This window comes from Lichenostomus cassidix, chromosome 23 (genome assembly GCF_008360975.1).
Source record: "Lichenostomus cassidix isolate B80296 chromosome 23, HeHo_3.0, whole genome shotgun sequence".
NCBI lineage: Eukaryota > Metazoa > Chordata > Aves > Passeriformes > Meliphagidae > Lichenostomus > Lichenostomus cassidix.
The window spans coordinates 34,208-53,505 of NC_139503.1; the positions used below are offsets into that span (position 1 = coordinate 34,208).

The following is a 19,298-nucleotide window of genomic DNA, read 5'->3' on the forward strand; positions in this document are numbered from 1 at the left end:
CATCTGTACCAAGTGATACCCGGTGGTACTCGGCAATGCCTGGTGGTACCTGGTGGTGCCTGGTGGTACCTTGGATCGTGGCACATGTTGGAGTTGCATAGTTCATCTGGAGGTATAGAGGAAGAGAAGGAGGAGGAGGCGGAACCCGGGCGGGTTGAGCCGAGTGAGGGGCACAGAATACCCATCCCCTCTGGGGCTGAATGTCCCGCAGTGACTGGAGGGGTGTCGCCGGGCCGTTTGGCCCCCCCGCAGTCCCAAGGCCGGCCAGGAGGTGGCAGGGCCACACCAGCCAAGGGACCGGGGGGACCCCGTGGGACACCGGGGTAAAGCGGGAGGATGGGGGGGAGGGAGGTGCCGACCTGCTGCGGGGCTCTTATCCCAAATCCCTCCAGTTCCACTCCTGCCTGAGCTGCAGCCTTTTAACCCTGTGTCTGCCAGAGCCCTGCCGAGGGAGATGTCCTGGGAGCTCGGCAGATGTTGGGTCCTCCCTAAACCGGGGGAGGGCACCCCAAAGCGTGGGGTCCCCTGCTTGCTGGTGCCTGAAAGGTGGAATCTTTCAAGAGCAGCCGTTTACCCAAGGTTTGTGGTGGCTCTTCCTGTACCCAGTCCCCCTCAGCAGCCCAGTAACAGCAGATTAGAGGAGGGCTTGGGTTGGCCCTGGTTAGGCACAGACCTGAGTTTTACTGAGCCTCTCTCCTGCCTCAGTAGAAGGGTTGAGGGTCTATCACCCCGGATCCACCGTGGGTGAGGAGTGCAGAGGCCATGGAGGGGGCGGGGGAGGTCTCTGCAAAGCTCCCTTCCACCCATGTTGGCCTCTCTCATGGCAAACCAGCCCCGGTGAGGGTTTTTGCCCCCTTCTATTCCAGTTTGTCACCATCCCCATCCCTGTAGAGGGATGCAGTCAGTGTCTGTTCAACCTCATTGCCTGCTCCTGGGGTGTCCAGGCTCCCCCATCCTCCGGGAGGAGCAAATAAGCAGGAATAGAAGACCAAATTCCATTGAGAGGTGGGACGAATGAAGAGACAGCAGAGGGGACAAAGAGGTCGCCTCAAGCAGGAGAAAAAGCCGAGGGCTCCAATAATTGCCCCCTATCCAAGGATTGTCCCCTCGGGGTCCTAGGAAAGGCAGGGTGCAGGTGACCTCCAGTTAAACCGGTGTTTGGGGGGGACTGGGCATAATCCTAAGCCATCGTTGTGTGTGTCCATCCCTACCAAGCTGTGGAGAGGTGGTTGCTGGGGTCCCTGGGGGAGGTGGGTGCTGGAGCGCTGGTCTGAGGTGGACACTGGGGTCTCTATGTGCTGGGGTTAGGTGGGTGCTGGGTGCCTGGGAAAGGTGGGTGTTGGCCTTAGAGGGGTGCCGAGTGCCCGGGTAAGGTGGGTGTTCGGGTCAGGGAGATGCCGGATGCCCGGGAAAGGTGGATGCCGGGTGCCGAGGCAAGGCTGGGCGTGCAGATCCGGCCGGACCCCAGGATTTTCCCTTCGTCCCACCACAGCGCGGGTGAACCCTGCACGCCCTACGACTCGGGATGGGGGTCGTGGAGATAGTTCTTGGGGGGACCGCGGCTCTTCGCCTTTAACGTGCGGACAGGCGGGGCCGCCGCGTGACGGCAGAGGGGCGGGAGGGGACGGACGGAATGTCGGAGCGGCGCCCGGCGCGGCGCGGGGCTCCCGGTTCGGGGAGCTGAGCCGGGCTGAGCCGGCACCCCGGAGCGCTCCGCAGGGGAGCCCTCCCCCCACCGCGCTCCCCCTGCCGCCGCCCGGTGCCCCCGGTGGCCCCCGCACCATGCCCGAGCAGCTCAGCGTGGCCGAGTTCTTGGCCGTGACAGGCGAGGATCTCAGTTCCCCGGCCGCCGCCTTCGCCTCCAAGATGCAGAAGTGCCGGGGGGCCGTGGGAGCTCTGGAGGAGGTGAGCAGGGTGGTTGGGGGGGTCAGGCTGCTCACCCTACCTGGGGACATCCCAAGTATCCCGCCTGGGAACACCTCCACACCGATAGGTACTAGTCCCTTGATGATTGCTTGTCCTTCGGGCTCTGTTCTTTGGGGCCCACCCTTTCACCCCGAGACTACGCTGGTCATCCTAAGCGAGTGGTTTGGGACCCTTGGGTGGCAAGGTCGTTTGCATCTTCCGAGCAACCCCAACGTGCTTTTATGGGGGGCAAAGCCTGTAGACATGGGGGTTGGCGTCAATAAAGCTCCGGGTGCCCCCTGGGGCCAGGACATATCCTACATCACTCCAAGGCCAGGGCGGCCTATTTTGCTATTTTCAGGGCCAGGGCATCCCCTCCTGCCCCTCCCGGAGATCAAGGCATCCCTCCCCGGGGCCAGGGCATCCTTCTTTCCCGCCGGGACCGGCACACCGCCCCTGTCCCGGGGCCCAGGACATGCCCCCAGAGAATGAGCCCCACGTTTTCATCCACTATTGAGCTCCTGTGCTGAAGCCAGACCCGATGGGGTGTGGTGTCCCTGGTGGGGCTCCTCCTTGATGGAAGGCAGGGGAGTATTTTTAGGCTCCCCCAAAAATCCTAGCCAGCTTTTGTAGGAAGGGTGAAGGTAGTGGGGTGCCTTCATACCCCTTCTCCCACCTGGAGTAAAGGCAGTTTCCAGCTGGTCCTGTGGTTTTTGCCAACTCCTCTTAGCTAAGGAATGGCTTTGAAGGAGAGCCAGGGCTAGCAGGGAGTGGGGGGCCCCATGTGCCAGGGCTGGCGGGATACCTGGGGGCAGTGGGAAGCAGGTCCTGGGCCTGGAAATCTGGGGACACGCTGTGAAGCATCCTGGTCCCCATCAGCACATGCTGGTCACCGCCATGGATCTTCCTCCCAGCTGGGAAGGGGGAGGCAGCTCCAGCCAGAAGGGAGCAGCAGGACTTTTGTTTAACTTCTTGGAGAGGCTGTGGTTAAGGGACACGGATGCAGGGAAACACATTCCTCAGAAATGACAGGGGGTCTCTGGGATTGGTTTAGTAAAGCTCCAGCAAGCATGAGAGCTGGGAATCATGACTGCTGTCGTGTGTGCCATGGAGGACGCAGGGCTGAGCCCCCCATCCCGCTGGAGGCTCTGGGGAGGGGGCCAAACTGCTGCCAGACCTTTGGCATCCCCATATCTCAGCACGAGGGAAGGAGGGAAATCCAACCAAACCAGCTTCACGCTATCCTTGGAGCCCCAATGGGGCGATAGCATCAGGCGAGAGGGATAATCGGTGGTGGATTTGGGGAATGCTGAGGGGTGGGAGAGACACTCTGTGACCAAACTGAGCAATTGTCTTTCCCGTCACCTCCCTGCATCCTGGCTGGTGGCTTGGTGAGCAGGAGGGATCTTGGTCTTACTCCAGAGACTGCCAGGTGGGAAGGGATGACTGTGTCCCACCAGGACCCTGAGACAGAGCATGGCTGCATGCACTCAAGTGGGAGCTGGTTCCAAATCAGGGGCAGGAATGACCAGGGAGAGGATTGGATATTGGTGCTCAACACTGTGGAGACATCCTGGTGTTGGCCGGAGCCGCTCTGTGCCTCACTTTCCCTCATGAGATTAAAGAGGGCTTTCTCAGGGGTTTTTGTGACTTCAGCGTCCTTGGAGCCGCTGTGGAGACACAACCCGAGGTCTCCGGAGTGGGCTGGAAGGTCGAATCCAGCCCTCGGTGGTTGGGGCTGGGTGCTGCGTGCACATCAGATAGGACTGGGCACCTCTGGGCTGGGGCAGGGTGACATGGCAGAGGCTGCTGGCACGTGAGTTCCCAGCTCACCCTGTCTGTCACCCGAGGCAGTGCCACATCCTGCTCCCGGCCTGGCAGCTTGGCACCCCGGCTCTGGCACCCGTGGTGGCTTCTTCTCTGGGTGGCATGGGCTGGCAGTGGCGGGGGAGGTAAAGAATGGCCTCCATTGAGCATCCGGCTTGGGGTCCCCAGGCTGTGAGCCTGGCTAGCCGTGATGCAGGTGTGGATTCATCCCTTCCTCCGTCCCATGGGGAATGTCTCCTGCTCCCATCCCCTGTGCCAATGTCCTCAGCTGCCCCGTCACTGGAAGCCCTTGAGCTGGGAGATGATGGGTACCATTGGGGGGGTCCAGACATCTCCACCCCTCTGCTTCCATGCAGCCAAGGCCCGTGTTCCCGGCAGCCAGCCCGGTACATCGGAGAGGCCAGTGCTGCCCGCAGCTGGGCCAGCACTGTACGGTGATTCCCTCTGCTTTTACCACCCAAATGCTTGGCTCTGCCTGCCCTATGCCCACTGTTCAACTTGTGGACCCCTTCCTGAAAGCCTTTGTGTTCTCCCCTGGATCATCTCTGCTCTGCACCAGCCCTGCATTCTGCATCCTGCAGCTGTGAGCTGGCGCCAGGATGAGCTGCTCCATCCTGGACACTTGAAGCTGCTTCTTCCTGCACTTGCCCGATGATGCTTCCAAAGCATCTCATTCTGCCTCAGTTTCCTCTTCCTAAGACTCTGCCAGGTTTGCGAGCCTGGAGCATCCAGGCATCAAGCCCTGGCTTCCCCCAGAAGTGGGGAATACCTCTGCTCTGGAGAGCTTGGTGCACCTAGATTTGACACAGAGAAGGGCCATAAGGGGCTTTGGTGCACCCCCCTACATTCTTGCCATTGTAGATGCATTGTGAGACTGAGCGGGGGATTTGGCTCCCACCTCAGCTGCAGTCCCCTCCCAGCCAGTTCATCCTGGCAGCATCCCATCCAACAAGGAGAGCGGTGCCAAAGCCAGGCTGACCCTGCTGTCAGGAAATCAGCCTTGACATCAGCCTGAAAACCTTCGACAGACCTCGAGCAGAGAGAGAGAGAGCCTCTTTATTGTAATTCCTCCGTGGTTTCATCCCTGCCCTTTCTGCTGTTCACGCCCTTTAAATATTTCCAGCCTGTTATCATGGCTCTGGTACCTGCAGCCAAGCCACCCTTAACTCTTTCCTGATGCTGGGGCCAGTGTGTGCTCAGATGCTCGGGCCAGCAGCACCACAGCCCCTTGCCCTTGGGTTGAGTGGGGCTGAATTTGTCACGGTGCTCAGGTGGGCTTGAATTTGTCATGGTGCTCAGTGGGCAAATCAGGGCTGTAAAGGCAGAAAGGGATGGGGAGAACTCTAAACCAGAGCAGGATGTGGCCACTGGGGCTACAGGGAGGCTCATGGCATTGAGGACCACGGGCAAAACCTCGTGTGAGCTGGGGGGTTTGGAAAGCCACATTCGTCTTTGTGGTTTGGCACACAACTGGCACAAGGGTTTATGGCATTTGGGTACCCATCAGCAGGAGGTGGGTCCTCTCTTTGGCTCTGTGAGGAGCTGGGCACCCTCACACACCTTGCCTGATTCTGAGCCATGGGGATGGGCTGACATGCTGCATGATGCTTCAACCCCTTCTTGGTTGAAATAGTCCCTGCAAGAGCCAGCAAGGCATTTTCCATGGTTGCTAGGAGCTGCTGGGATCCAAAGAGCTTCTTACCTCCCGCTACTGTCTTGCTCAAACCCACTTCTCTGGGGCCAACCAAAGCCTTACCTGGCAGCAAAGCCATGGGGCCAGAGCCTCGGCAGGGGATCGGCTGGACACCGTGGCTCCAGCGTCACCAGGATGCCTCCAGCTCCTTTCCCAGCCCTGGGAGCTTGGATCCTGCCCCACACATCTGCAAGGCAGAGCTGCAGCCTTTCCAAGGGCCAGCTGGGCTGGGGGAGTGGCAGCCGTGCTTGGCTAATGAGCTCCATTTGTTTGCTCTTTGCTTTCGCAGAGCCTGGATGGGGACCAAGCTGTGCTCCAGAGAATCAGGAAATATGTGAAAGCCATTCACATCTCCGGGCTCAGTGAGTTGGGCTTTGGGAGGTGATGGGCATTCCGAGACCGTGGGACTGAGGGTGTGATGGTCCCATCCCCCACCAACGACGGTCACACTGGGCAGCAGGGTGGCCATGGGTGCTGGTGAGCCTTAGGGGTATTTGGTGCTTGGGTGCTACCGGCCAGCCAGCCTGGCAACATGCTAAGGTGCTAAAAATTGTCTTCAAACAATATAAAAAGGGAAACTGAGAACCTTAGGAAGGTTGTTTTGGACATTCCAGTGCTGTCTTGCAGCGGGATCAGCCCAGCTTTGCTACACAGGGATGGTTAGGTGGGTGCTAGCTGCTGGTGGGACCTCATGATGTCACCCAGCAACATGCTTAGATGCCAAAAACTGTCTGAAATATCGATGTAAGAAGTGAAATTTGAGAACCTTAGGAAGGTTGCTTTGGGCCACTGCTGCTGTCCCGCATCAGGATCGGCCCAGCTCTGTTATAAAGGGATGGAGAGATGGTGGGACGTCATGGTGTGAACACGATGTGTCAAGTGCTGCAGGGTTACCCCGCATCCCTCTCCGGTGTCTCTCCATACAGCCCACGTGGAGAACGAGGAGCAGTACAGCGAGGCCCTGGAGAACTTTGGCAACAACCACCTCTCCCAGAACAACCACGAGCTCTCCACCGGTTTCCTAAACCTGGCCGTCTTCACCCGCGAGGTCACCGCGCTCTTCAAGAACCTGGTGAGCTGTCCCAAATCCACCTGGATTTGGAGCGCCCCCACCGACCAGTGCGACTCCTCTCCTTCCAGTTTAGCTGCCCTCTACCACATGCAGCAAACCCCACCTCCCACCCTGGCCTCAGGGACCCATTCCCAGTGCTCCAGACCGTCTGATACCCCTGTTACTGCACTTACAGATCACTCCCAGCTCTCTGGGGCCACTGACACTGGCATCTGATGGGAAGCTGGGGCTGCTATTTTCATTTTTCCTCTTATTTCTTGCTTTCTGTTTTTTTCTCACATGAGTTTCATCTCTGATCTCGCTTGCCAAGAGTAAATCAAAGCCACGTTGGGCTGCACAGTGGGGCCGTGGGGAGCAGGCAGAGGCGGCCGTGAGACGAGCCAGGAATGGCTCCGATGGAAAACTCAGCTCCTGAATGGAGCTGGGTCCGTGCATGCCCAGCATCGAATCCCTGGGGGGTCCCATGTGGCCCCCTCTCCGTTCACTTTCAAGTCCCCCTCTCCAAGGGGTGTTTTTGGCCCTTGGCTCTGCTTAAGAAGGAAATTGATTTCTGCTGCCCTTCCCCCAGCAAGAATTTCAGATTTTTGGCATCTTCCTCTCCCAGTTACCCTAATACGGGCCTCCCTGCTCCTCCCCTTCCCCATCCTGGCTGTCACAGCCCGTTGGACCCCGTGGTCCAGCAGGGCTCTGCAGAACTGTCCCGATGGAGGAGTTGGACCAGTTCTGAGGGCCCCCACTTCCAGCCCCACAGGCTGCTGAGTGAAGTTCTGTGCCAAGACTCTCAGCCAGATCCAAAAAGCTGTGTTTTCCCTCCTAGAGTCTCCCTGGAGCTCCCCCATTACCCCTGTTTTGGGAGTGGTCCTGTGCCCTAGGGCTACATTTCTCCCCAGGTGCTGCAGCAGACCAAAACCCTTCGAAAGAAATCTGAGTGCAGTGGGGAGCTCACCTGTGTGAGTGCATGAGCTGCTCTCACAACTCTAAAATGAGGTGCTGCTCCATGGGGTGCATGGAGGAGCATCAGGATGGCAGTGAACTCCCTTGTCCCCTTCACAGACCCCTGCACAGCACTGGTGGGGATGGTAGTGGCTGCACAGCATTTCATCCAAATCCCAGCAAAGGGAGACATTTTGGGAAGCCCCTTTGACATGGGTGAGCTTTTAGTATCGCAGGGCCATAGAGGAGCTGGTGATGTTGCTGGGTGCTGGGGTCAGGGGTGGGAGCAAGGTTGAGGTGTCAATGCGGGGAGACAGCTTTGTTTTTGGCAGCTGCGACGCTGATGTGGTTTGTGGGAAGGGCCACGTTCATCAGACATCTTGCAGCCAGCTCCAACAAGCCCCAGCCTGCCCTCTGCCAGTATCCTGGATTCAGCCCCACTTGCAGCCTCTTTAACTCTTCCTGGGGCAGCAATGGAGCTGGGGGGAGGTCCCTGGCGCAGAGAAGGACCTGGGTCTCCAGCTCCCTGACTTCCCCTACCATGAGGTGACCCTATCTCTACCTTCTACAGGTGCAGAACCTGAATAACATCGTCTCTTTCCCTCTGGACAGCCTGTTGAAGGGGCAGCTGAAGGATGGCCGCTTGGTGAGTCCTGTCTCCCGGGTCACCCATTTGGTGACATTCTGCAGTGAGACCCCTGGTCTGGACTCAACTCGTGCCCGTGGCTGGGAGGGGGAAGGAGCCAGTACCAGGGGCAGGAAGGTAGTAGTGAGGGTTGGGAGTGACAAAAGCGAGGGATGAAGATTTGGTAGGGAAACTCCTCACCCCGAAGAGGTGCAGCAATGCAGAGCAAAGCTCTCGGCCCCTTCAGTGCCACCGGCTCTTTTGCTTTCCCTGACAGCTGCCACTCCCTCTCTCATTTGCCACAGGACTCCAAGAAGCAGATTGAAAAGGCCTGGAAGGATTATGAGACCAAAGTGTAAGGAACACGCTACCTCTGGCAAAATCTACCTAATCCCGCTCTGCACAAAGGTGTTTTGTCCCTGGGCTGGAGCCGGGCACTGATGGTGCCGGTTTGTTAGGGGAGAGCTCTGGTCCAGCTTTTCCCAAAGGAAAAAGGGAGAGGGGCTGGAGAGGGGCCTGGAGATGTTTCTCCTGATCCCATCCCCACTGGAGTCTCCCACGTGGGAAACCCCTCAGAGCAGGGATGTCTCCAACCCGGTGCCATCCCGTTATGCAGGGGGAAGATGGAGAAGGAGCGAGCCCGCTTGGCTGGGGTCATCCAGGCTGAGCCGGCAGCGGCAGAGGTGGTGGAGGACGTGCAGAAGGAGCGGCGGCTCTTCCAGCTCCACATGTGCGAGGTGGGGGCTGTGCCAGGGGGACTGGGGATTGTTCCCCCACAGGAACTGAGTCCCAGGGGACTCCAGCACCAAAGCAGCCCCACGTGGGTGCTGTGGGGCACTCTTGTCTGTCCCCATCCTGTCATGTCCCTGCATGGTCCCATCTCAAGGATCCTCATCCCATTCCCATATTGAGGTCCCCGTGGGATGCGGCTCGAAATAGCACCTGTGATGGCCCACGAGGGTGGCCTGGGAGTTCCTTCCGTATCTCCCCAGCCCTTCTCCTACCCCTTCCTTGGGTGGCATTTGGGTAAAAAGCGAGCTTTTTGGCTAACATCCCTGAGGTTGTCTTTGTGGTTTTCCCCTATCCTCAAAACTGCTTCTGGTTTTGGTGAGAGGGTCACAAGTCATCTCAGATCCTTAACAGTCTCAGGTCTTTGCAGTCCATGCTCAGGAGGTGAGATGGGAATAAGTGAAGGATGGAGACTAAATTTCAGAGCCCCACAGCGAGGAGCAACCCAGATGTCTTGGCTCCAGACGCTCGGCGACCCAAAAACCTCGAGGGTGACAGAGCAGGGAACAAGTCCCCAGTGCGTTGTTCCAGAGGTCTCCCGTGTTCCCAAGGGCCAGATCCGGGTGCCCGCCCTGTGCCCGCCCAGCAAAGAATGGGGGTTGTGGTGACAAGGCTGTGCCTGCCTCAGAGCTGGGACCCAGCCAGATGAGTCACTCCCTTGAATAGCTCCACTGTGGGGTAAATAACAGCACATGGAGAGGTGGGAGCTGGAGCAGGGCATGTGCACCCATGTTTCTGCATGCACGAGAGCTGCTGTTGGCCCTGAAAATGGGAGGGCAGATCTTCTGGGGGACGAGGGACCAAATGATGCACATGGGTAAATAGGGAAAGTGGGTTTTGCTACATCCTAGGCTGAGAACAGGGTCCTGTTCCTATGGACACCTATGGGGTGGTTGTGTCTCCCCATTGTGGGCCATGTCGCACCCCCAAGGCTGTGGGAGCAGCTGGACATGGGCCTGGCACCCCTTTGTTCATGGGTACCAGCCAGTGCCGACTAGGATGCTCTGCTGCCGCTGTCACTGTGGGATGTGGGTGGCAGGGCAGGGATATCCCGTGGGAGCCATGCACATGTGGCCTTTTCTAGGTGGGGTGTGGTTCAGGGGTACAGTTGTGCTCCCTGACATTGACTTGGCATCTTCAGCTTGTATGGAGCAATTTAACAATCCTCCCCAGCCCAGTGACCCCTCCCCAGGGCACGGGGAGACTCCATTCCAGCAGCACTGTCCCACCCTGGAAAACCTCGGTGCTCAGGGCTGCCTCCCCCTCCCGTCGCCCCCCACTGGAAACCATTCTGGCAGCTGGAGAGGAGCTAGCAGGGGCAAAGTCTCTTCCCCTCCTTATTTTGCTTAGGGTGAGTGAGACTCTGTGTCTTTCCTTCCCTGCCTGCAGCTGATGGATGGGTTTGATGCATAAAGCTGAAATTCCCCATCCCACGGGGCACCTCAGCAGGCCTCCAGGGCTGGTGTGCTGCAGGTGCTTGCTTCTTGGAATCTGATTTTTTGGGAATAAAAAAGGCCATGTCTTAAAAAATATTTGGCCTTTTTTGTTGTGTTTTTTTTCCTTCACATGCTGCCTTGAGTTTTGGTTATTTATTAACTCCAGAAGTAATGAGCAGCAGGAGAAGCATGCTTGGATGGAAACCCTGGAGGCCTCCCTCAGTCCTTGAACTTTCCAGGTCTTGGAGGACTTCCAGAGCCAGGTTTTCTGAGGGTGGTCCCCAGAGAGCTGCCTTCAAATCCAATGTCATGACTCGACTTCTTGAAACCCAGCCAGCGTTTTAACCTTCCTCCCTGTGCTGGGAAGGGAAGTGAGGGCTGAGCAGGCTCTTGCTCTGTCCTCTGGGATATTTTCAGCTGGTCCTTTTCTTCATCACCTAACCAGGTGTCTTCTCCTCCTCCAGTACCTGCTAAAAGCCAGTGAGTCTCAGATGAAGCAGGGACCAGATTTCCTGCAGAGCCTCATCAAGTTTTTCCATGCTCAGCACAAGTAGGTGCCACCTGGGTCAAGATGGTTCATCCCTGGGGCTGGTTGTCACCCCTGGGAGGTCGCAGGAGAGTCTGAGGGCTTCTGCTGTCATCCCAGAGCCATAAAGCTATTGGTGGAGATATCAGGCATAGCCTATCACTCTTCAGTTATCTCTGGGGAGCTGAAATGTGCTTTGTTGGCTTGAGGAGCTGTAAACGTGTCCATGGGCCTGGGGGAGGGGCATTGGCTTGAGATGTATCTGATTTGGTGTCTGGATAGATTTCCAGGGATGAGCTCAGCTGGGCAGCTCTGGCATTAGCCATGGGGCTTGTACCAAGGGTGTTTGGAGTGAGGATCAACATCCCCTTGCCTTTCCCATTGCTCTTTGAGGCTGGAATAGCAGTGTGTGGAAGTCATCATCTCCTCCAGCTCTCGAGTGGGGAGCCTGAGGCAGGTTGAGACAGTCACTCAGGTTAAAAGCATATCTTTGACTGGGATTGTGACCCAGGGACCTCCCAGAATGCGGCTTTTGGAAATGCTGCTCCCCAGTGAGTTTAGCTGGGATTGAAGAAGAGGCAAATCCTGCATCCCAAACGCCCCAAATATTTGGGATATCCATACCCCGTGGGCTGGGCTTGGCCTTTGCTAGACTCCAGATCCCCATAGCTAGGGAGCCACAAAGCTAGTGCGGCTTTCCACCGTCGTCTCCTGCCACATTTTCTCTAAAAACCGTCTTTTTTTCCTCCATCGTCCCCATCTGCATATTAATCACCCTCAACAAACACCCAGTTTCTTCCAAGACGGCTGGAAGGCTGCCCAGAACCTCTACCCCTTCATTGAGAAGCTTGCTGTGTCCCTCCATGCGGTAAGGCCTTTACTCTTGCCATCCAATGTCCCGCGGGCATGTCTCCCAGGATGCCACCCCTGCCCCCCCACCCTGTCCCCATGCCAGCTGCTGAGAACACCTGCACACAGCACAGCAGTGAGGGCAGCTGCTCCCTTTCCAGCTCCACCAAGCACAGGAGGAGGAGGTGAAGCAGCTCACACAAACCCGTGATTCCCTCCGCAGCATCCTGCAGCTGGAGAACAAGGAGGTGAGACCCCCTGGATGAGTAGGGGAGAGATGAGAAGGAGCATCAGGAGGGTGCTGGGTACCCTAGGGTTAGTTTGGGGATGGGAAACAGAAGGGAGAGGGCTGCTGGGTTAACCCATCTCTGGACCTGGAGACTTGTGGATGCTGGAAGGGCATGGGGATGTCTGGCATCCTGCTGGACACTGCATCCACATAAAGGACAAAGTCGCTTGGGGCAGAAACCACCTCTGTGCCTCTCACTTTGCTTTTTAATTGCCTTTTTTCAGGAAAACTTGAGCAGGAAGAACTCTGGCAGTGGCTACAGCATCCACCAGCACCAAGGGAACAAGCAATACGGGACAGAGAAGTCAGGATTCCTGTACAAGAAGAGTGATGGGTGAGGATGAGTATTAACCCAGAGATCTGGCTTCATCCCGTTGTTGTCAATGCTCATGGGAGGCCCCAGCTCACAGGATATTTTGTGTTCTGTGAGTTACAGAAAGCACAACCCCATGTCCAGAGTGCTATCAGGCCTGTGCTGAGGGCTGCTGTGGCTGGTTTGGGATGTGGATGATTGCAGCTGTGCAATCCTCACTCCTTCTCTTCTTCCTTCTCAGGATCCGCAAAGTGTGGCAGAAGAGGAAGTGCGGTGTGAAGTATGGCTGCCTGACCATCTCCCACAGCACGGTGGGGAGTGTGGGGGCTGCAGCCCTGGCCCTTCTTTGTGCACCCTTTGGGATTTGGTGTCCATTGGATTCTAGTTTTGCCCAAAGTGGTCACAGATCTGCTTGGCTTAAAATTCAATACAGGATGGGACTGGAATGCCTAAAGAAGGTCCCCCATGTCTGACAGGGGTCCAAAGGAGGTCTCCCATGTCTGATAGAGGTCCATGGGAGGGGAGGGTGGGCTTGGCTGGGGCAGCGAGGTGGATGAGGAGAGTCTAGACAAACCTAAAGCGGATGGGGCGGGCTGGGAGGGAGGTGTTGCCCCCTGGCGTTGGACACTGAAAACTGCAGCAGGGACGGAGGAACGTCTTGGAGCCATGTTCTCCTGCAAAGGATCTCTGTTCTTCGAAAATGGGTCAGACAGGGTCTGATTTGCATGGTTACTCCAGGAGAAACCATCTGTGTTGGTGGTTGTACCACCACAGTTGCCATTGGAGATGGTGACGCCCATCACATCCCTTCCTGGTCCTTTAACCCACCTCAGTCCTCTCACCCTGCAGATAAACCGTCCCCCCGTGAAGCTGAACCTCCTCACCTGCCAGGTGCGGCCCCATGCCGAGGAGAAGAAATGCTTTGACCTGGTGACACGTGAGTGCCTGGGATGGGGTGCTGTGGCCGGGGTGAAGTGTTTGACCTGCAGGCAGAGGCTGTGGTGGGACCTTTCCCTTTCTGGAGTGGGTTTTCACTCTGAAACAGCTTGGCACCCGCTTTAAATGCTTTTAATCTGGCTCTGGTGTCTCCCTGGCTATCTTTACAGATGAAGGACTGGTCTCTCTGAGGAGATCCAGAAAGCTGAGACAAAAAGAGGTTGTGACAGGGCTCAGGTCAGGGGAGGGTGATGTGCAGTGATTTAATTTGTAGTTAAGTAGCTCCTTTGAAGACATTTCAGCTGATTCCTGCTGTTCTGGGCATCCCTAAATCATAGAAACCTAGAATGGTCTAGGTTGGAAGCAACCTTAAAGACTGTCTTGTTCCACCACCCCCACCATGGGCAGGGACCCCTTCCACTAGACCGGGTTGCTCCAAGGCCCATCCAAGCTGGCCTTGAACACTTCAAGGGATGTGGCAGACATAGCTTCTCCCCTTTCACCTTCTCACCTGTCTCCCCATCCCTGCAGACAACAGGACGTATCATTTCCAAGCAGAGGATGAGCAGGAGTGTGTTGTGTAAGTGCCACAGTCCCTCGCTCCTCAACATGCCAGAGGTCCTGCTCTGCCTTCCCCATCCTTCTTTTCCTCCTCCCTCCTGCCCAGGTGGGTCTCGGTGCTGCAGAACAGCAAGGACGAAGCCCTCAGCAATGCCTTCAAGGGGGATGGGAGCTGTGGAGGGACAGCAGCAGGCGCCGGCATGGATGGCGGCATGCAGGAGCTTACCAGGCTGGTCATCGGCGAGGTGAAGAACATGCCAGGAAACAAGCAGTGCTGTGACTGTGGTGCCCCAGGTATGTCAGGGCCTAGGGTGTCCCCCTGCCCTGAGTGTGGGTCAGCTAGCATGGGAGTCACGGCATCTTGAGAGGTGGGTGTGGTGCTGAGCCCTGCACTGCTCCCACTGCAGATCCCACATGGCTCTCCACCAACTTGGGCATCTTGACATGCATTGAGTGCTCCGGTATCCATCGGGAGCTGGGTGTGCATTATTCCCGCATCCAGTCCCTCACTCTGGATGTTCTCAGCACCTCTGAGCTGCTGGTAAGCTGCTCCCTGAGCCTGGAGGTCTCCTGGCCGCTGGGAATCACCCTCTGTGGCTCCCAGACTTCCTGGGATGCAGGGTTCCTTCTGTCTCCTCCATCCCATCTGTCTCCAGTTTGCTCCAGGGCTCGCAAACTTGCCTCAGTTTTCCCAGCACAGTGGTCTGGGCAAGGGGTCTCTGTCAAGCCATTTGCTAAGTGGGGGGACTGCTCACAGCTCCCCAGGGTTTTCTCCCTCCTAAAACAGATTTCCCTTCCCATAAGAGAGCATCATCCTGGCAGGGATGCTGCTCTGGGAAAGTCCCAGGTGGATCCAGTGGATTCCTTCCTTCTGGGACGGGATCTGGCTGGAGCAGGGTAAGTGTGGCCAGGAGGGCTCGTGTCCCTCTGTCCCTCTCTCTCCATAGCTGGCCATTAGCATCGGGAACACCCGCTTCAACGAGATCATGGAGGCCACGCTGCCCACACAGGACTGTCCCAAGCCCTTGGCCAGCAGTGATATGTAAGTCAGGGGCTTGGATGGGCTGGGAAGAAGAGTGGGAGGAGGAATAGGAAGGAGTGCATGGTGTGTGCCCTGTCCTTGTCCCCATGCTGCCACTACCTATCAGCTCTAAGACAGTCCTCGGATGAGGTATCCTGGTGTCATTGCTGGATTGCGGTGGGCATCTGCACCTCTTTGGAGGTTCACGCTTGATCCTGAGGCTTCCGGAAGAGGCGAGAGCATGGGGCTCCACCCCCCCGGCTGCATGACCATCCAAGCCCCCCTTCCGGCAGGGCTGCCCGCAAGGAATACATCGTGGCCAAGTACATGGAACGACGCTATGTGCAGAAAAGTGGCCGGGATGACCCCCACCGCCTCTGGGAGGCCATTCGAGCCTGTGACCTCCTGGGCCTGCTCCAGGCCTTTGCTGAGGGGCACGACCTGGCCAAGCCCCTGCCCAGCCCTGAGGGTCAGGTAAGCCCTGTACTTGACAGGGAATGGACTTCCCCTCTCTGGGTGCCTGTACTCGGGGTTATCGTGGGCTTTGGGCAGGGATGTGCTGTTGGGAAAACAAGCATCCTCAGCTCCAGTTTTTTTCTCTCCTACTCATAGGAGATGAAGCATTGTTGAGGCGAGCTCTCCTCTCCTCTCCCTTCCATATCTTGGGAGATGAAACATCCTTGGAGTCAGCTCTCCTTTCCCTTCCGTCTTGGGGGAGATGAGCATCCATGTGTCCAGCACTCCTTTTCTCTCCATTTGGAGGGGAAGATGAGCATTCTTGGATCCAGTACTCCTTTTCCCTTCATCCTGAGGAAGATGAGCATTCTCAGGGTCATCTCTCCCTCCCATCTCTTGGCAGGATGCAGGTGAGCTGGCGCTGCATGTGGCTGTGCGCCATGCCGACAGATCATCCCTTCCCTTGGTGGACTTCATCATCCAGAATGGGTGCGTCCCCAAGTGCTCCCAGTGTTCCCTGCCCCTCTCCCTCCCTGGAGGACTGTGAGGGATGCTGGTGTGTTCTCGAGCCTTGATTTTCCTTCCGTTGGCCCCGCACAGGGGAATGCTGGACAGGGTGACGCAGGAAGGGAACACAGCCTTGCACTACAGTGCGCTCTACAACCAGCCCAACTGTCTTAAGCTGCTCTTGAAGGGCAAAGCTGCCTTCACCACAGGTATGGGGTTGGGATGGAGGTTTCGGGGTTCTTTGGTGGGAGTGGTAAGGCCGTAACCTGGATTTGTCCCCCTCTTTTTCCTCGGGCAGTGAACGCTGCTGGTGAGACGGCTCTGGATGTAGCGAGGAGGCTGAAGCACAGCGAGTGTGAGGAGCTGGTAGGTGGGATGGAGGAATGGGGGGGAAGTTCAGCATGGGGAGAGGGGAACAAAGCATCTGAGGAGGGCCGGCATGAAGGTGGGGGGCTTCTGGGAGCTGCCTTTGCAGTGCCGAGACCCCTGTGGCCTGCCGCATCCTGAAATCCCCCTGACCTGACCCATCCCTCTGGCAGCTGGAGCAGGCGCAGGCAGGGAAGCTCTCCCTGCAAATCCATGTGGACTATGACTGGGAGCCCCCATCGGAGTTCCCCTATGACAGTGAGGATGAGCTGGAGGAGAAGGTATCTGTGAGATGGTGGTGGGGGGCCCTCCACCATCATTCCCAGTGAGGGGGCTGGGGGAGTGCAGACCTTTTGCGGGGCTGGTGGCAGTGGGACATCCCTGGAGCTGTGTGTGTGCCCCCCAGGTGAGTCCCCTCCAGCGCTCCTTCAAGGGCACATCGCCGCTGGCCGCCAGCCCCCTGCCTGCCTGCCCCCAGACCCGCTGGAGCTGCATGGGGATGGACATCACCAACAAGACCTATGAGAGCATCTTGGTACCCTCACGCCCTGCACCCCGCCGGGCCCACAGCGAGGAGATCCCCCCGCCGCTGCCGCTCAAAAATCCTACGAGGGGCAGCTCCCGCCCCAAACACGGCCACAGCCCCACCGGTGAGTCAGAGTGGGGCACCACCGTGGTGGGGCTGTGCCTTCATCCGGAGACCGAGTTTATTGTCCCCATTGCATGTGTTCCCCCAGAGCGCCCTGAGCTGCCCCGGCAGGCATCGGAGCCCCACTTCTCTGGGCCAGTGGAAGCTCTAGCACCGCGCAGCCTGCCTTGTGCCAGCAGCGCAGGTGCCCCAGATGGCACCCCCGGCACCCGCAGCCCCACCGAGAGCCAGCGGGCAGCGTACTGGGAGACGCGCTCCGAGACGGATGCCAGCAGCCCCCGGCGGGGCCCGGAGCCGAGTCCCCCACCCGGGCAGCCCCTGCCAAGCAACACGGCCCCTGACATCCCTCCTGTCAAGTTCAGGTATGGACCCTGCTCTAGACTGGGTGTTCAGGGGTCATTGCATAATCCTGGATGGGCCTCAACCCCTGCCACCCCCACGGGCATGGGGAATACCTGTGGAACAAAGGGGTCCCCACCCTCTGGGGTCTCCAAAGAATTTATGGTGACCCTGGGATGCAGGAGGAGACAAGAGCAGCTGGGGGCGTGCTGCGTTGTCCTTGGAGACAGTGACACAGATTATTTGAGAGGACACCAAGATCCTCCGCAAGTTATCATATATATTTTTCCTCTCTTTTGGGAAAATGTGGTGGGATGGGCTCATTTGAGGGAGTTTAGCTGCTGAGAACCCTTTCCATCAGCATCCGGGGGGCTATGGATGTGATCCGGGTCACATGGGGGTAGCCTTGACCCCACTGAGACCTCGCAGGGAGGAGGACGAGGAGGAGAAAGGCACCAGCAGAGGAGGGGTGACATTGTCCCCACTTGTCACCCACAGCTCAGAGAGCACCCGCTCGTACCGGCGCATCAGCAGCATGGTGGGCAAGGTGGGGTCACTGGGTGCCGGGTGCCCCCAAAGCCCTGGTGGCCCCGAGGACCCCGCTCTCAGCAAGGTGCCCCCTGTGCCCATGCCCAGGAGATTTGCTCCGGTAGGTGCAAATCCTCCTCTCTGCATCCCCAAGCATCCCACCTCCTTTTATTGTGGGGTGGCAGATGAAGTGATCTGGGGGTCATATCCCTGTTGCTGCCTCTTGGGTGGCCTCAGGGGGTTCTGTCACCCCCTTTTTGCCCTATTTCAGGCCAAGGGGAGGCAGAAGCGGGTGAAGGCAGTGGCTGACTGCAAGGGGGACAAGGCGCGAGAGCTAACCTTCTCCAAGGGGGAGGTCATTGTGGTGACACGTGAAGAGGATGAGCAGAGCTGGGTGAGTCACTGTGGCACAGACAGGTGCTGGGATCCCAATCCTGGTCCTTTTCCCCATCCAGTTTTCTTCTGAAGGAGGCTGCATTTTTATGGGGGTCATGGACGGGGGTCTCCTGCCCCATGTGTGCATGGAGGAGGGCTGGAACGGTGGTGATGTGATGATGTGTCACCACAGCTTTGCCTCTCTAAACCCCTGTTGGAATTTAGAGACGGCAGCTTTGGGGCTGATACCTCGAGAAAAGACTCCCACCCCCCCTGAACCTTCTCTCTGCACCCCCAGGTCGGCTTCATCGAGGGTGACGGCTCCCGCACTGGAGTCTTCCCCGCCAGCTTCGTCCACCTCTTGGAAGACTGAGTAGAGTGGGTGGTGTCCCATTTGTCACTGTCCCCTTGTCTGGGACTGGAGGCTGCGCCTTGCTGGGGGCTTCACAGAGCCAGGCCACAAGGGACATGTACCCGGGACCCTGGCATGTGCCCACTGCCCTCCAATGGGGCCCAGAGACCCCCTGCATTGGGAAAACCATCCATGGCAGTGGTGGGGAACTGAAGGGCAGAGAATGGACACGCTCGCTCCACCGGTGGGCTGAGGTGTCTGTGCCAGCCCCTGCTCCCGCTGCTCTTCTGTCCTTCCTGCGGGCTCTGCCCATCCCTAGGGTTTCTTCTTCCTTCTCTGCAAGGAATTGGGGATGGGAGAGCTGTACTTGGTATCCCCCATCCTCTGCCGGGTAGTCATGGAGCCTCCTCCTTATCCTGGTGGCAGCCAGGGACCCTGAGCCTCCTTCTGCACCCCAACTGTGAAGCCTTTGGGATGGGCAAGAAATAGGAGAGAGGAGTTTCTTTCGTGTCCATCCCCCACTCCAGGCTTTGGGAGCTGCCTGGACTGGTGGGGCTTGGGGATGCTCCAAACCTTCCGCAAAACTGGTAGTGAAATGCCATTCCCTGGTTTCGAGGCGGAGGAAATGTTTCGGGTGGTACTACAGAGCCCCTGCCCCGTGTGCCTCATCTGGGGTGAGTGCTGGACCACCGCCCCAGTCTTGGATGGCTCTCAGAGGGGATTTTGCAGCTTTTTCTAGGACCAGCATACCCTTGTACCAGTCTACCTTGAGAGCCACCTGCCTCCATATCCCTTCAATTTATCCTTTTCATTTCTGTGTCAAATGTTGCATCTCAAAAAGGTCCTTTTTTTAATTGTTTTCTGTCTCTGATTTCTAATAAACCATCTTTTTTTAAGACTGGGTGTGTCTGGAGGGCACAGCCCCTGCCCTGGTAATGCCCAGCATGGTGA

At 57.8% G+C, this 19,298-nt stretch overlaps 1 protein-coding gene across 2 annotated transcripts; it reads left to right on the top strand.

The window, feature by feature from the left end:
* The first annotated feature begins 1,637 nt into the window (after window positions 1-1,637).
* On the top strand, window positions 1,638-19,241 carry ASAP3 (ArfGAP with SH3 domain, ankyrin repeat and PH domain 3). Of its 2 annotated transcripts, XM_085081209.1 has the most exons (26): window positions 1,638-1,905; window positions 5,715-5,787; window positions 6,352-6,497; window positions 8,002-8,076; window positions 8,361-8,410; window positions 8,672-8,792; window positions 10,745-10,830; window positions 11,599-11,674; window positions 11,817-11,903; window positions 12,169-12,278; window positions 12,499-12,568; window positions 13,107-13,194; window positions 13,725-13,773; window positions 13,861-14,048; window positions 14,162-14,295; window positions 14,702-14,796; window positions 15,069-15,249; window positions 15,635-15,720; window positions 15,832-15,947; window positions 16,037-16,104; window positions 16,278-16,385; window positions 16,511-16,754; window positions 16,842-17,115; window positions 17,591-17,741; window positions 17,892-18,014; window positions 18,294-19,241. In XM_085081209.1, the coding sequence occupies exons 1-26, from the start codon at window positions 1,783-1,785 to the stop codon at window positions 18,366-18,368; spliced, it is 2,997 nt and encodes a 998-aa protein (XP_084937335.1). In that variant the 5' UTR covers window positions 1,638-1,782; the 3' UTR covers window positions 18,369-19,241. The 2 variants fall into 2 exon arrangements, with proteins under 2 accessions (XP_084937335.1, XP_084937336.1); XM_085081210.1 differs by lacking the exons at window positions 17,591-17,741; window positions 17,892-18,014; window positions 18,294-19,241 and adding an exon at window positions 17,275-17,567.
* The last annotated feature ends 57 nt before the right edge of the window (window positions 19,242-19,298 follow it).

Coding starts and splice junctions, on each gene's coding strand:
- ASAP3 (XM_085081209.1), top strand. CDS start 1,783: ATGCCCGAGCAGCTCAGCGTGGCCGAGTTCTTGGCCGTGACAGGCGAG. Junction 14,296..14,701: donor TCAGCACCTCTGAGCTGCTG/GTAAGCTGCTCC, acceptor CTCTCTCCATAG/CTGGCCATTAGCATCGGGAA. Junction 18,015..18,293: donor AAGAGGATGAGCAGAGCTGG/GTGAGTCACTGT, acceptor CTGCACCCCCAG/GTCGGCTTCATCGAGGGTGA.